At 40.8% G+C, this 17,862-nt stretch overlaps 1 protein-coding gene across 2 annotated transcripts in view; it reads right to left on the minus strand.

Annotated features, from left to right (window-relative positions):
* Positions 1-17,862, minus strand: part of ANKRD52 (ankyrin repeat domain 52) — a 61,887-nt gene that overhangs the window by 43,056 nt on the left and 969 nt on the right. For both annotated transcript variants that reach the window (XM_060253525.1, XM_060253524.1), the window contains exons 2-3: positions 13,824-13,907; positions 615-693 (exon numbers count right to left, since the gene is read on the minus strand). In XM_060253525.1, coding sequence (XP_060109508.1) covers positions 615-693; positions 13,824-13,907 — 163 coding nt within the window. The remainder of the gene's footprint in view (positions 1-614; positions 694-13,823; positions 13,908-17,862) is intronic.

Below are 17,862 nucleotides of genomic sequence, written 5' to 3' on the forward strand. Positions count from 1 at the left end.
CACTAAATGCAATCAGAACAGTTCTACAAACATCCAGGGTCATGACTAGCAATAATAATAATTATTAGCAGCAATCTGCTACCTGTAGCATTTTTAATGTGGAAAGCACTAAAACATCTTAAGTTGTCTCATTCACTCTGGCAACTATTTCAAATAATAGATTATAACTCCTCTTTTTAAAAATTTCAAACCCAGGACGAGGAACAGTGTCTTTCCAGAGGATAATGCCAAACCAGAATTTGAGTTCAGGTCTACCAGTTTTAAATCCAATACTCTCAAGCAACGGGGACTGAGTAGGCACTTTCAGGATTACTCATGTCTGAAATAGAATGTTCTCTCCTCCCCAGCTTCTCCTGACAATGTGGCTGTCTTTATACAAGCCCGAACCATGCAGCCACCAGTTCCTTGAGGAAAGGATGTACATACTGTACAGGTCATGATGCACTGTAATGGCTCTTCCTGAGCTGGCCTAGCTACTGAATCCCAGGCTGAAAGTGACTCCTATTTTCTTTTCTTCATTATGGAGAACATTTGCCTGCTAAGGCTAATGTCTCCTGTTTTCAAATCACATGAGACTGCCTGCCAATTAGAATGGGCACACCTATACTTCTTACCTGATAGTATTAGGAGTTCAACAATTGGAGAGTCTCCCAAGTATGCAGCTGCATGCAAAGGGGTTCGTCTTTCTTGGTCCTGATTTGAAACAAAATGATACAGTCATTGGAAGATGACCAAACAGAATACAGTATCCATATTCTTCACTGTCTAGGTCCTTTCTCCCTAGGAAAACACCATATTGCTGTACTTAGATCTGCTACAAAATCATTGAGCTTCTCTAACTAAGAATTTACAGCAGCTCAAATTGCAAGGGTCAAAAATGTACACAGAAACAAAAGGGAATTTTAAAGTTGGTGTGTTGTCAATCCCAACCTCCAAATTCTATTGCCTCAAAGCAGAAATATTTGCTTGTAGAAGTTGGTGCCACAGCATTCATCTTTTAGCAGTGTGGATAAAAATCATCATTTTTGTGATTAAAAAGATTTTATTTAAACCATATTTTTGTATAAGGTTTTAACTATAATGGTTTTTTAATTAAAAAATTGAACTGGTACTTTATGCAAATTTATAATCTTTTAAACTGAATTTATGAAAGTCTGCTTTTCTTCGCAAAATAAAAATTGTGGAGAAAACTGTAGATATCCCAATGTACACCAGTTCCTGCATTTTTATTATGAGAATACTTCTGGTACTAGCAAATTACCACAAGCATTGTTCGCTGATGCATCTGAAAGATCTTTCACTCCTATTCTATATACTTAGTAACTACTCAACCTCTGCAACTGGCTCAGTGCTCAAATTATAAATATCAAAGAACATGGATATTTACTCATTGCCTGATGGAGAACATTGTTCAATACTACCTTATCGTTATAGCAACAAATGCATTTTTATTAAGGGAATTTTTGGTGCAACTCAAGTAGATAATTCAGCCTTTTCTCTCAGCAATTTAAATCACAAACACAAACTGTAATTTAAAATCCATCCATCATGCCTTTCAGAAGCCTTATCTGCATGTCTTATCCTACTACTTTGCTGACAAAATAAGATGAATGCAAATAGCCTGTTTGATCTCTCTATCCGATAACAGTGACATACTCTCTTGATCCACATGTGTGATTAGCATATACCGCTTGTATTGCTTTTGAATGTGACAGTCTGTTCTTAACTGCTGCAATGTTAAACTAACAGTGCAAAACCAGGATAATTCTGACAGGTGATCTGTCATTCTCACATATAACTTTCTTTGCTTTCTTTTAGATGCCAGGTCAAAACACCCCTGGTTCACGCAAGCATTTAAATAATGGGTTATTTTTAACACTATTTTTAGCCAAGAAACTGTTTTAAGCCATCTGTTTTTATTATCTGTGTTTATTATTTTTATTTTATAAGCTACCTCTAGCAGGTTCCTGGGGAGGTGGCATAAATATGTTCTAAATAAGTATATAGTGCTAATTTTTTGTTTAATAAAATAATCTTACAGATACCAGTTATAAAGAATTCTAATCTTGCAGAAACATGTGACTGCATAAAACAGTTTTCAAACTGTATCCCAGGGAGAGCTTTGGAAGTTTCTGTAAAAAATAATTTTCTTCTGCAGCCACAAAAAGACACTAGATACATTCTAGGAGACGCTCTCATGGGGAAAGGTTAGAAAGCGTAACAGGCCTTGCCTGGCCTCCAAGATTACAGAATATATTGTTCCCCAAATTCCTATACAACATGTTAAAAGAGTTCTGTTATAAAAGTGGGAAAGGTTACTTGGCAGATGAATACATATGGAAAAGATTCCCTGAAGATAAAAGGTTTGAATGTCACTGGGATAAAACAATCACCCCTTAAAAAAATAGCCTTTCATACAGAAAATCCAAGTCGCAAACAGCTTTATCTATTATGCCAGTACCAATTCTAGTCAGAATCATACGATAGGAAGAGCAAGGCTGGGAAAAGCACAGGCACAGGCAAACACAGGCAACATTATAATGATAATGGTCTAGTGCAGCATTAACTCAGATGCCATTCATTTCGTACCAGAAATACATAACCCTCTTCTGAGGACAACAATGTGAATTATAAAGACACAACTGCCTGTAGTGCTAACTCAAATGTCCACACACATCCTGCAAGTCAGCATCTAAACCCGTTTCAGTCCAGCACTAGCTTGAAAACTGTAGGCAAGCCCTTAGCACTAGATGCTAGTAAAGTAATTAAATGGAATTTCCCACAGAATCTACCTCAGCTTAAATGCTGAAGAAGTGCCTTCTGTAAGAACGGACTCATGGTCAACTCTGTGTAAAGCATCAGTCTAGATCTAAGGAGAAGTAGGCTGCAGATCAAAGTAGAGTCAGGTTGTGGGATCCCAGAGAACACGCAGGCTTCAGTCTTTCCAGACCCATCAAGGTGCAAGCACGTGACAGGAAATCAAAAGGTACCACAGTCACGGTTCAGGAAGAAGAGGAAGAGTTATCAACCTAATTGGTGGGATGGAGCTCTGTGTTACACAGATGGAAGAAGCGAGAGACAGCAAAGGAGAGCTTTTGTGAGAGGTCTCTGAAATGACAGTATTAAAAAAGAATCCTTCCTACCATGGAATAACCTTGCCTTGCCACTCTGCCGCTCACGTGTATGTACGGAGGCAGGAAGCACGGTGCCCTTGCTCTCTATGCTTCAACACTTAGAGGAGGCCCTTCCAAAAAAAGCAGTTTTAAAAATAGTGACTTTACACAAGAACTCCAGAAGGTGGGGCATTCTGAGCCTCATGCCTTGTGCCAATTTGCATAGTTGCAAATAATTAGTATTATCTTCATATAACACTCCTCAACACAGAAGATATCAAGTCGCAGGCAAGGGATATATTAGATTTCTTTTCTGTAAGGCTCTTTATCTAGAATGGTGTGCCTGAAATACGAGGTTGGATCCCACAGCTTCATGAAAAGAAGGAGTTCAAGCAACAGGATTTTCCCACCCATCCCCATGTATTTATTTAATTTTTCAATAAAAATTCTTCAATTTTTATCCTGCTGTCCCTCAGGGTGGGTTACAGGTCACACAATATCAGTATAAATTAATGAATTAAAATCATATTACTATTAAAACAGGCAACAGTCAGAGTGGGTTTGCCTTGACAACGATGCTCAGCTTGGCTGGTCAGAGGCCACCACTGTCAGCGGAGGAGGCTGAGATGCATCTGTATGTCCAGTGCCTCATTTGAAAACCCAGCAGAACAGCTCCATTTTACAGGTCCTGCAGAATTGTAAGAAATCCCACAGGGCCCTGATCTCAGGTGGGAGCTTGTTCCACCAGGCTGTTCAAGCAACAGAAAAGGCCCTGGCCCTAGCTGAGGCCAGCCAGACATCCTTGGGGCCAGGAATAACCAGAAGACGTTGGCCAGCTGAGTGTGACACTCTGTGCATATATGGGGAGCGACGGTCCTGCAGATATGCAGGTCCTTGGCCATACAGGGCTTTGAAGGTTAACACTAAACCCGTGAACTGGATCCGTCCATTGGCAGCCAGTGCAGTTGGCGCAGCACCGGTCGAACACGAGCCTGTGCAGGCGTCGCTGTCAGCACAAGTACTGCCACATTCTGCACTAACTGCAGTTTCTGGGTCACACTCAAGAGCAGCCCCACACAGAGTGAGTAACAATAATCCAGTCTGGAAGTTACCACTGCATGGATCACTGTAGCGAAGTCCTGGGTAATGAGCTAGGGGACCAGCAGCTTGACCTGCTGCAGATGATAAAATGCTGTCTGAGCAACAGTGGCAATCTGGGCCTGCATTGAAAGTGAGGCATCTGGGAGCACCCCCCAAGCTCTTCACCCGCAGCACCGGCTTCAGTGGTATCCCACCGAGGGTTGGGAGTTGGATTCCTGATCCCAGATCCCCACAGCTCAGGTACAGAACCTCCATCTTCATTGGATTTACTTTCAATTGGCTCTGTTGAAGCCACTCAGTAATAGCCTGTAATACCCTTTCCATCACCTGTCCAGCCAGCCGTCCATCAACAGATATAGCTGGGTGTCATCAGCATAGTTGTGGCAACTCAGCCCATACCTCTGGACAACTAGGCAAAGGGGTACACATAGCTGCTGAACATCAAGGAGAAAACAGCCCCCTATAGCACACTGTACATTTTTATGTACTTGTAGCAATCCGTCTTCTGCATGGAATGTATGATACTGACAAATATCTAAACAACTCCCTCCTTCCAGAACAGACACATAAAAGCGTGGGAAAGCCTCTCTGAAATTCATACATATCTTCTCTTTTCTGAAGTCTATGAACTGCAAAGTACAAGTTCAGAATAAAAAGCTGTGGAACTTTCAGACACTGATCCTAATAGAGAAAAAAAACCAGAGCCAAGCTATCATATTAAAAGGCTATTATTTAATGGGAAGGAGCAGGCTATAAACCTAATAAATAGTCTGCCAGCTCTAGGTTGGGAAACTCCTCAATATTTGGGGATAGACCTGGGGAGGACAGGGACCTCAGTGGAGTACAATGCCATAGAGTGCACCCTCCAAATCATCCATTTTCTCCAGGGGAACTAATCTCTGTAGTTTCATCACTGTAGAGATGAGCTGTAATACCAGAGGATCCCAAGGTCCCACCTGGAGGCTGGCATCCCTACAAAAGGGGTGGCTAATTTTGACTAAGTACAGTTGCTATGACAGTTACTGTGAATGGTGATAGAATAATGAACTCTTGAGTGGTATATAATGTGTAACTGAATATCCATTTTTATGGCTGGTTCTTAAGTACATTAAAAGGTAAGGTGCTTCTTCTATTTTTTCATGAGAAAAGAACACCAGCACTCACCTCTTGCTCTAAGGAAGGGAGGGGATCTTGAATTGGGTGGCTCCTATCTGTTCATCAAGGAGACAGGACTAAAATCTGTCAGATCATGTTGCAGAGCTTGATTAAGCCCTATGAAGTAGTGGTGATGGCAGTGAAGAAATTTTACTTCTCTGCTACTGCAGCATCAGCTAGTTCAGACCATTCCAATTGTTAAGGTAATATGGCATCTGCTGAATCCTAAAACGAAGCTTTCATTGTATCAGGATCAGACTATTAGTTGTGTCACTTCCGCAAAGATTTTCCCCGATGAAATATCAATCATATGATCTGATTTAAACATATACCTGTTCTGTTTATGGACCACTGTGATCCAATTTCCATGATGGGTGTTGATAGGATCTGTGAAGGTCACACTTGTGCCCTGGATCCCTGCCTATCCTTGGCTTCTAAAATCATGTAAAGATCACATTAACAAATCATTAGAATCTATTTATAAATCAATTGCTAACTCAGGGCACCTTCCCTCAAACATTCAAAGGGGCGGTTATCTGTTCATTAGTTAAAACACAAACACATAAATAAATACATACAGAAAATGACATAGTCAACTATCACCCTGTCTCTAATTGGCCCTTGTTAGGTGAAGTAATTGACAGAGCAGTAACAGACAAACTCCAGGTCTTCTTGAATAACTCATTTGCTCTAGACCCTTTTCAATCTGACTTCAGACCAGGCTATGAAGTGAAGAACACTCTGGTGGCTTTAGCTGATGGTCTCCATCTAAATGTAGACAAAGGTCATATCTCCCTGTTGTTCCTACTGGATTTATCTTTTGCCTTTGACACAATGGACCATGCCATCTTATTAAGGCACTTGAGAGCAGAAGCAGGCATCAGGGTTATGTGCTAGACTGATTTAAATCTCATGGAACAAACACAAAGAACTGCCAACAGAGACCAGTTGTTGTCACTGTGGGACTAATCCTGGAGTCCCATAGGACAATCCTATCTCCCATGTTCTTTAATCTTTATGTAAATCCCTCAGGCCAAATCATGCGTAGCTTTGGGATTGGCTGCCATCAATGTGTAGATAATACATAGCTGTATAGATATCCTTATCCAAATCTCCTGGTGGAGAGGTCCTAAGTCACTGCCTGGCTGCTGTGGTTAAATGGCTAAGAGTGAATAAACTGAAACTAAAGCCTGGAAAAACAGAAGTAATGCTGGTCAGGAAGGCAAAGGGCTTGAGGAAGATTGTACTTCCCACTTTTGATGGAGTTCAGCTAACTGTTGCTGACTCAGCTAAGAGCCTTGGGGTTATACTGAACCCAACATTATTGCTGGAGAAACAAGTTTTCGTAGTTGCAAAAAAGACTTTCTTCTGACTCTGCCTAGCCTGAAAAATGGCCCTTTACCTTACTACAGCTGATCTGGCCATGTGGATCCATGCCATGGTGGCACTGAGACCAGACTACTATAATGCACTGTGCATTGGTCTTCTCTCAAAATCAGTTTGGAAACTGAAGTTGGTACAGAATGCCATGGCTCAGCTATTACTGGGAGCAAGATGGAGCTTGCTTATTCTTCTCATTCTACAGTCACTTCCCACTGGCTGCCCATCAGTTACTGGGCTCAATTTAAAGTTATCAGCTATCACATACAAAGCCCTTCATGGCCTTGGGCCCTTGTAGATGCGAGACTGTCTCTCCTCCTGTGCTCTGCCACAACAACTTTGCTTATCAGAGCAGAGCCTTCTGCAGGAGCCAACCTGCAAATGCGCAAAATCAACAACTACCCATACACATGCCTACTCCACTGCGGTTCCCACCTTGTGGAATAGCTTGCCTGAGGAGGTCAGGAAGGCTCCCATTCTCCTGAATTAATCAAGAGAGCTTTTCTATGCAGGCAACAGGACAGAACTGTACAAAAATGCTCATAAAGTTACTCAGACAAATTATTAAGGACTGTAGTCTATACTACTGTGCATCGTTTGCTGTAAACTGGACCTTATTATGTAATTTTGCATCATTTACTGTGTCATGTTAACAGTTATGCTTTGCTTCAGTTCTGTTTTTAGACTTCTGGTTGGTTCTACAACTCAAATCCTATTCAATATTTACTGAATGTCCCAACCTGTTAATTGTACTGATTTGCTCCATATAATCCGCCTTGAGTCCAAGTGAGAAAGGCGGATTATAAATAACATAAATAGAGTAAGGCAAAGTTGTTCTTTGTCCCTCTTGCTTTTCAACCTGATTATTGAAGTTTTGTTTATCAAAATTCAGAAAACTCAAGGCAATTTTAGGAACTGGGCACCATGAAGTAGTATATGCAGACCATGTGGCGTTTTCCTTAAGCAATTCAAGAAAATCCTGTGATGAACTTGTTACAGTCTTACAGAAGTTTGGCCTCCTTTCTAGGTATAAGGTTTAAACATAAAGAAAGAGGTCAGAGGAAATGAAAGAAATTATCCATGTGGAAGACATTAAGACATGTGGAAGATATTAAACCTCCAGGGGTGAACTTCTCAGAAAAGGTGGATACAATAGTATAGAATAGTGTAATCCCTGGATTACACTATTCTATACTATTATGGAAACTTATGGAAAAAGCAGAGTCGAACTTTAAAAAGTAGTCTAAATTCAAAGGCAGAATCCGACATAAGGAAAATGATCTAAATTCAATGTATTGTGGCTGGGCAGAACTGCTGTCATAGAGATTAAGGTACTACCACAATTCCTGTTTTTCTTCACAGCTATTATCCTGATTTTTCCTAAAAAAATTCTATCCAAATCCCGAAGACACTTGACTAATTTATCCAGAGATACAAATAAGCTAGGCCTCTAGAAAATTGTGTGGCTTAGTTTTATGACCATGCTGCCAGATTATTGGCAATATGGCACTGGTTTAGAGTACAGCAATTTAAAAAGTTATAGCATATTGAACAACCAGGGTTAACAATTCCAGTGACAACACTGATTGGGCAGAGATGACAACCAATGTATAGACTCACATCAAATCCTATCACAGGAGATCCTAGTTGTATGCCACTCGGGAAAAAAAAAATATAAAATAGCATTCTTAGGAATTTACTCTAATGTCACTTATAGGTAACAAACACTTCAGCAATAAAACAAGCTGGAGTCCAGATACATCTTTAAGACCAACAAAGTTTTATTCAGAATGTAAGCTTTCATGTGCATGCGCACTTAGATCCATAGGATCTTTTTTGAGATGAGAACAGGTGGGTTTAAATTACATTACTGATTTTGTGAAAGGATGGGAAAAATCTGCCCAAGGGAAAATTTGAGAGGGTAAAAAATAAAGCTTTGATGGAATGTCCATATCAGCAAATCAAAGCTTTCATTGGCCTAGTACCTAGAAAAGTAGAATTTATTACTCCATTCAGAATCTTATGGGTTATTGTTAGAATCAAATCTTTAAAAATCAACATACAGGAAAAATGGCAGAGGAATTTGATTCTGGAAGTAAAGAATGATAAATGGGAAAATATTGAGAGACATTCTGAGTACATCAGTGAACGTCAATATGAAAGAAAATGGACTGAGGCTCCTGTTTACATGGTATAGCAGATGTTTAATAATCAGATCAGTGCTGGAGATGCCATAAAATTAATATTTGGTAGACATGTCCTATCACAAGTTATCAGACCTTCTGGTGGAGATTAAAGGACAGCTTTCAGAAATATGTTCTTCAGATAGCAAAATGCAATGTGCTGAAAACCTGCAGTCTGGATACTGTACTCCAAGTGATCTGCAGCCCCAATCAAGCATCCATATTGTCATATCTGTCTATAATATCACTTACAACCATGCAAAGCTGGCGTAAAAGTATTACCGTGTTTCCTCGAAAATAAGACACTGTCTTATATTTATTTTTTTCTCAAGAAGACACACTAGGGCTTATTTTCAGGGGATATCTTATTTTTATTAAGTATAATACAACAATCTACATTTATTCAAATACAGTGGGGCTGGTGCTAGTGATGCGTGAACTCCTTTCCCCTAGCCGTTCGCACGTGCGCAATAGGATGACTGCGGTTGCCACCCGCGCATGTGCGAACGGCTTGGAGAAAGGAGTGATGTGGTTGCCACTTGCGCACCCATGCAAGTGCGAACGGCTTGGAGAAAGGAGTTGTAGCAGATAAAAGGTATTTCAGTCTTCCTTACTGCTCCGTGCCGAAATGCATGGCGTGGCTATGCAGATACACTGCATAGCCACGCCCATTACAAGGTCTTATTATCGGGGTAGGGCTTATATTTAACAAATGCATAGAAATCCTGCTAGGGCTTATTTTTTGGGTAGGTCTTATTTTCGGGGAAACACGGTATTAATAACATCATATCTGTATAGCCCCAACACTTAACAGATCTCACAACTGACAGTGCCCAAGCACAGAACAGGGTACAGAAATCAAAATATCTGCGTAACACAAAAACTACTAATTTACATTCAAGGAAACATCATATTTTATCAGTGTTCATTAAAGGTACAGTAAACATTAAATAATGACGCAAAGTTCACTTGTAACAAAAACCACTATGCAAGTGGTCAAAATACTATTACCACTATAGTCCTTAATAAATATTCGGACATTGAGTACAAAGTTTCCAAAAGCAGTCTTGCAAAGTAGTCCTCACAGTGCGTCAGTCACCAGAGAAAAAGCCTCAGATGTAATGGAGACCGGTTTTGGCTTCACACCTTTATCAATCACTCGTCTCTTATCACTTTACTGCTTGACGGCTCCTCCTAAAGCATCATATTTTAATCAATGGGGACACCAGTACAATCATTTTTGCTGGAAAATTCTCGCCAAAGTTTATCAACTGGAAACGTCCCTCTTGTACAGCATAAGAGCTATGCTAAATAACCTTGGTTATATAGTTTAGGACACACATCTTAACATGGTGAGGTGGTTTGTGCGTGTGAGCAAAACTGAGAGCAATACTGTCTAAACTGCTAGCAGAGTCCACTCAAGGCAGAATGGTCACAGCTGAGACACCAGGCTAAGATACATCCACTCCCTCAGGGATCAACAGCCACATCAGTAGAAGAGAACAGACAGTTCCAGTGGTGATGGGGGAGGAGGAATCCTTGAAGGCTAGTTACTGGGCAGCAGCTGCAGTGACAAGTGGCACTGGCAGAGGATCTTTTATAGACAATGGCAGTGCCACTTCAGCTAGCCCTGGTTAGCACTGAGCACCGCACAGAAGAAGGCAACAGTAAGCTATGTCTGACCAACGCTTATCTCAGAAACCCTATGATAAAATCAGGGAGCCACAGCATCTGATTGTTTTGATGCACAACCTGTACTCTGGAAAAGAGGCAACTGTTAGGACAGAGTATGAAAAAACAGAACGGTTTCCAGCTGGCAAAGGTGTCAAACAAGGATGTGTTTTATCTCCCTATCTCTTCAGTCTATACGCAGAACATATCATACGGAAACTGGATTAGATTTAGGTGAACGCAGAGTGAAAACTGGTGGAAAGAACATTAACGATCTGATATATGCAGATGACATCACATTATTTGGCAGAAAACAGTGAAGACTTGAAATTATTGCTAATGAAGGTTAAAATGGAAAGTGCCAAAGCAGGATTACAGCTGAACATCAGGACTACTGGGGAACTATACAACTTTAAGACTGATGATGAAGAAATTTGATTTTCAAGATTTTCTATTTCTTGGCTCCATCATCAACCAAAAGATTAGTGATGCACCCAAAGACATCAGAAGGAGACTGAGACTGGGCAGGGTAGCCATGAAGGAGCTATGAAAGAGCCTTAAGTGTAAGGATGTGTCACTGGCAACAAAGGTCAATTCATACCATTACTATGTATGAGAGCTAAAACTGGAAAATGAAGAAAGTTGAAAGAAAGAAAGTAGATTCCTTTGAAATGTGGTATTGAATGAGAGTTTTATGGATACCATGAACAGCAAACCCCACCCCATTAGGAGGGTTCTAGATCAAATCAAGCCTGAACTCTCCCCAGAAGCTAAAATGACTAAACTGAGGCTATCACACTTCAGTCACATCACAAGATAAGAGTCACTAGAAAAGACAACAATGCTAGGAAAAGTTGAAGGCAGCAGGAAAACAGGAAGACCCAACATGAGATGATTGCCTCTATAAAGGAAGCCATGGCCCTCTGTTTGCAGGACCTGAGAAAGACAGTTAACAATAGGGTATTTTGTAGGACATTGAGCCATAGGTCTCCAACAGCTGGAAGTGACTTGACAGTACTTCACACACACAGTTTAGACTTATTTCAGCTTTTCAAGTAATTATGGTCTTCTTTCTATCCATCTACTGTACCACTCATCTACTTGGGTGAGTCACAGTTCTCTCAGAACTCTCTCAGCCCCACCTACCTCACAGGGTGTCTGTTGTGGGGAGAGGAAGGGAAGGTGATTGTAAGCCACCCCAAGACTCCTTCAGGTAATGAAGAGCAGGGTATAAAACCAACTCTTCTTCTACCACCCCTCATGCATACTTTCTAACTGAAATCTCTCTAGTTCTCCCACACACAGCATTATCCAGCTGTTACATATACTGTCCCAGCCCTTGGGCAATTACTATTTGCCCACGGATAACAGACAAATAGCAGGAGTACGCTTTTAGAATTAATTCTTGTTTTTCATTCCCTCAGGAGTACAGTAAAGTTCAAAAAACTTCATTCCTTTTTCTCCATCAGAGCCAAATTTAATAACAGAGATCATCTTACTTAAGGGGGATGCAACACACATACATTTTGCCTTTCCCAGAAGTACATGGCTTCATTCATCTTAGCTCATTTTGCTTGACTGGGTCAGTTAGATTCATCTGCTCTGTTGGCACTTTTATGCTTGTGCTTATTTGAATGTGGTAAACTGTGTCTAAGTTGGTGTTGGCTTCTACCTCTTGAACCAGAGGATTAGCCCTGTTGTCTTTCTGAACTGCATGATGTGCTAAGAGCAACTGAAAATTTTGCCTCCTACTTCAACAGGCTGAGGAGTGTGCCTCGTCTATCAAAGACCAGTCTTAACAGAACTTGTGCTATCAGCTGTACAAAAATTTAACAACAGATCTTACCAATTTAGGTTCTAGCAGAAACACCAACCTTTTAGTTAAAGCTCCTTTTCTCCTAGTAACACCCTTATACCTAACAAAAAGCAGTCATAGTCATCTTGGCCTTTGCTTCTATGCAAAACAATTCACCTGTTCCTTTCATGATCCTTTATCATAGAATTACACATTTTTAGAGGTATTTTTGTCCAAACCCTTGCAAAAGCAGGATTCCTAAGCACTTAAAAAAACCCCTCTAAATCCAAATATTATAACAGCATTAAACATGGGTGTTCAGAACACAACAGAATGAAACAATCCAAAGGACACCTGCATTTAATACTATTACAAGCATTTGGATTTGGAAAGTCTCCTTTTGGAAAAGGTGATTAGTTGCAAGTAAACCTTTTAGCAGAGATCAGAGATTGTTAGTGACTTTTGTATAAATAACTAGCTACTTCTACGAAAGGCATTACAATCTCCAGCCTTTATGAAAAATACTTCTCCTAATACTTATGCTTGGTACTTTTTCTTTTAGATCCCTTACCAGTACATCATGCTCACATGATCAAAAAGCTAAAACAGTAGATATACCACATTCCTGAGGTTTGGGTGCTACCAACAAGCTCTCATGCTGTACAAGGCAAGCAAAGGTGCCTATAATCATTAGTCTTACTTATGTGTCATACTAAGACATCCACTACATGTGCCTGCGTGAAATGAGCCAAGATGAAATGAAAAGCCAATTAGTGCCCCATAGTCTACACAAAAACAAGATGAACAACACTATTAACACAGGCTGTTCTCACCCAGAGGCCATGAGACTAATCCAGAACTCATACAGTGCCAAAAAGAACAGCTGACTCTGGCGCCATCCACCGCTCTGTACAGCTAGACCAATACATCTGGTACAGCTGATTCCCAACAAAGTCAACATTTACTATTTGAGCCTGGCTTGTACATCACTTCAAAGTATGCCAAGTACTTCACAATCCTTACCCAAGCCCACAACAGTCCTATGTTCACCATTAAGCACTTCTTACAAACAAGAAACCAAGGATCAGAAGCAACAAGTTGCGCACAGCAAATCATTCAGACAATGATTAAGCAGGTTTCTGAAGCCAGGTCAATTATCCAGTCACTGTATCACAGCAGCCAAATACACCAATAATTAGACAAGCTTTCAAGCAGGGAACTTTAGCATCTTCCTCTTAAAGGGAAATAGTGAAAGCAACACAGTGACTGGATGAAAGTTATGTGGAAAGTTACTGCCAAAGCTCCAGGAACCCTCTCCCCAAATCCCACCCACACTGTGGCAAATGATACCCAGATGGCAAGAAATAGGGAACTGTGATTTTCAGATAATAACTGTGCAAGAAAATCTGGTGCTCCAACACTTACCAATACATTGATATTCTCCTGCTGACTCAGCAACGACCGCACCTCCTCTATATCACGATTAAAGATGGCTTGGACCAGAGGAGGCTATAAAGGAAGGGGGGGGGGAAACAAAGGTGTAAAATAAGCAGGAGGAAGCAGGGAATTAACCATTCATACCATAACCCCCAAGCATTTGATTAAGGAATAAAAAGCATCTTGACACTGGGTCAGCCGATGATCTGTGTGCTCTACCACCATCAACCATGAATGCCAGAAATGCCAAAAGATTATTCAGATTTCAGAAAGATATAATTCCTAGCTCTGCAAAAGCAAGTCTTGTGCTTTCAGTCCTGAATGTACAAATCCAAAGGTTAATCCAGAGGCCTCATATACTTGAAGACTGATCCAGGTGGGCAGCTGTGTTGGTCTGAAGCAGTAGAACAAAGCAGGAGTCAAGTATCACCTTTAAGACCAACAAACCTTTATTCAGAATGTAAGCTTTCGTGTGGATCAATACTTCTTCAAACAAGGAATGAGGTACAGTAAGCAGAGATACATTCTGAATAAAAGCTTATTGGTCCTAAAGATGATACTTGACTCCTGCTTTGTTATACTTGAAGATTGTGTCCTGAAACACAGCTATGTCCCTAACTGAACATGAACAATGACAAGAATTGGGACACTTGCTATAAAAAAATAAAGAGATCTGCATGGACTGTAACCCGATGGAGGTGAAAGGCCAAATTAAGTCAAATCTTATGGGCAGGCATTCTTATTTTAAAAACATTATGATAAATCAATTGTCCTTAAACAAAACCAGTAAGACCACAACAATCCATATAACCATTGAGCTCATGCTTTGCTGTACTGCTCAGTACTGCCCAACTGAAATTTGCTGAATTACTCACAGCAAAATCCACACCAGTGGTCAGTCAATGAAGCTGATAATGGAGAAAAGTGAGACATATAAAAATGTTCAGAGCATACTACCACTTGTTCATTCCAAAAGACAGTGCAACATCAATCCCTACCTCAAATTCTCTTGGTGTACCAGAGAAAAACTCCTGTTTCTGCTAAAGCTCAGTGTAATATAAGAGACTCCCCAGGCACAAGCACACAAACAGAACTCAGGGGAGGTGGGGTATGTGTGCTGCAGGCAACTGTTGAGGTCAGGGTTGCCTGGGTTCATGCTCCCTAACTGGAAGGATCACACAAGGAGGAGACTAAAGGCATAATTAAGTGACTGGCAGGTATATTTTTGCTTCCTTTGTGTTCCAGCATGGGGAATTTGCTCTCCTTCCTTGCTTCCTGTTCTGTGGTTATCAGCATAACCTCAAGGGATCAAAAGCAATAGTCCTTTTGATTATAGATACCAGGCTTGTACTCTAGGAGCACACTGTTTATTGTAGCAGAGGCAGCAAGCAGGACATCAATATCAGAAGCATCATATGTCAGGAACAAATGCTCCTGGTACACTTTGAGCGGGGCAGTCGCCCAGTCCATCCAATTGCTAATGGTGGTCAGAGGAGTTTGATTCTAGAGTTCTGGCTGATAGAAGAATGTCCAACGGTCAGATGCCATAGACAGGCAGAGGCTTGTTGGGCCATGGGAGCTCAGTGCTTGTCCTGATTGGCTAAACTTTGTGTTCATGGCAGCAACTGGGGCTTTAAGGAGCCCGTGGAGGATAGAAAAGGAGAGAGATTCAGGACTGGAAGCTGGAAGACGTAGTGGCATGAGCTGCTAAAGCTAGCATTGTTACTCCCTAATTTATGTTATCTGGCCTGCACAGAAACTTCTTTGTGCACAGAAACTGCAGACAGGATTGGGGAATCACTAGTCTATTTCTGTGATAAGATCACAAAGAACTTGAGGGATCCAAAATGGGTCTCTTTGTATAGAACATACAGGAATATTCACTACTATCCGTTTCTCCTTATTTCCCAAACTCCTTTTTGCTGTGTCTCTGCAGCCCCAGCATAAATATTTGTGTTGACATACAGGCAAGACCTCCCATGGCATGTGGCTATCCTCCTTCAACATCAGTGCAGACCAGGGATTATGCTAGTGCAGAGGAATATGTAGCTGTTTCAGCAGGCAGAACATAACACTAAATTGAAACTGTAATCCAAATGCACAAGCAAGACAGACCCCTTATCTTGGTATAGCTCTAAATCACAATCTCAGAGGGGGAATTCAGCAGAGAACTGTTACAAATGCCCTCACAGTCCTCCCACATACACAGCACAGGCTAGTACAAGGCAGAACTGATGCCAGCCCCATCTGCTCATCTCATCTTCCTTCAGCTTCTGCATCTCTTTCCAGAGAAATATTTCTGTCCAGCAAACCCCAGGTTTATTTCCCTTCATACAAAGTGCCCGATAAAGCAACAAAAGGAAAGGGAGAGGGATGAGTCACCCACATGGAATGCTGTGAACTCAGCATCCCTCCTTTAAAGAGGAGATGGTCCCTACACAATTATGCCCTGCAGCTTCTTGTGCAACTGGTACAACACACTATTCACAATGGAAAAAAAAAATCCAAATCCAGTTTGTGTTGTCTATAGCAAATTCTCAAGTGCCAAGTGGAGAATTCTCAAGTGCCAAGTCTAAGCTGCTCTCCAACTACATAATGGGAATACGAATGGGGCTAAAAAAATCTTTTGAATTCCCAACATCCAACACCACTTTAGAAAAGAAAACAGTCCTATATGGGATAGGGGTTGAAATCAATATAAAAGTTCTAGCGCAAACTATTAGAACCCAGAGATTTTTCCAGGACTGAAGTAAAAGATAACTGAAAATTATTTGTAATACACTTTGCACAGAGATGCTATGAGAGAGAGAGAGAGAGAGAAATTCTAACTTCCACCTCCAAAAGACATGAGAGGCAATGCATCTCTGTGCAAAGTGCATCCCAACAACTGCTAAAAAGTCTGGCTTGTGCGAAGAAAAGAGTCCAATTGTTAGTCCATCATTCAGGCAATTAAAAAAAATCAATCCTAGAAAACTAGCATTATTCTTTCTTTGCCATGTGGCAACCTGGATGGACTGCAAGGCCATCCCCACAGCCTACCTACACTGACAGGCATTTTTTATCAGTAAAACTTTCTTTCAAACAGAACACAAAACTCTGACACTGCAATGATACAGCAAATATTCAGTCAAGTAATAAAAACTCTAATCATAATGAAAAAGGAAAAATGCCTCAAGCTAATTTTTAATGCAACTATGCTGGATATTATCAATACATATTTATTCATGCAGTGCACAACTACCTTTCTAAATTAAGAAAGCAAAACTCATGTTATGGGAATATACAATTACAGCCACTGACATTTTGTCCACATCATTAAAGTGCATTGTGGACTTCACTACTCCCAAAGAGCAAGAAGCATTAATTTAAAAAAAAAAATCAAAAGTATGAGATAGACCTGAGAACAGGCTCTCTCATTTAAGTGCACAGAGGACCAACCATTGCACTGGGAAATTGTGACACATAGCCCAAAAAGCAACCCTGACTGGGATCAAAGCACTCAAATTCTGCAGTAGCAGTAAATTAGATTTAATTGGGGGGAGGGGGGGAGACGGAAAAAAAAAGTGAACATGCAGCCAGGGCATGACAAAACACAAATGCAAAGGCCCTCCAGAGCGGATGCAAACTACTTCTTTGCAACTGTTTTTGCATCCACATAAATGAGAATATAGAAGGCCGCAAAAAATTATGCTCCCACCTACATGAATACAAGTATACATCTCAAGGCACCTTGAACAGCAAGTCTAACAAGCAAGGCCCTGGACCAGTGGCTTAACTACAATATTGTTACAGAAACATCTCCTGAAGAATTACAGGAGACTTGAACCATCTGCTCCAAGACGTTGAAGATTGTGTATATGAAAAAATAAGTACAGAAAAAAATGCTGCCAAGGAGGGAACAAAACACAACAATCTGTAAAGCAAGCAGCTGGGGGGAAACAGACCGTTTAAAAGAAAAAAACAGGGTTGCAAGATCTGCACCTTGAGAAGACTCTTGGGCCTTTGAAGTTGCATAGGAGCATGCAGC

The sequence above is a fragment of the Heteronotia binoei genome, chromosome 13 (assembly GCF_032191835.1).
Source record: "Heteronotia binoei isolate CCM8104 ecotype False Entrance Well chromosome 13, APGP_CSIRO_Hbin_v1, whole genome shotgun sequence".
Classification (NCBI taxonomy): Eukaryota; Metazoa; Chordata; class Lepidosauria; order Squamata; family Gekkonidae; genus Heteronotia; species Heteronotia binoei.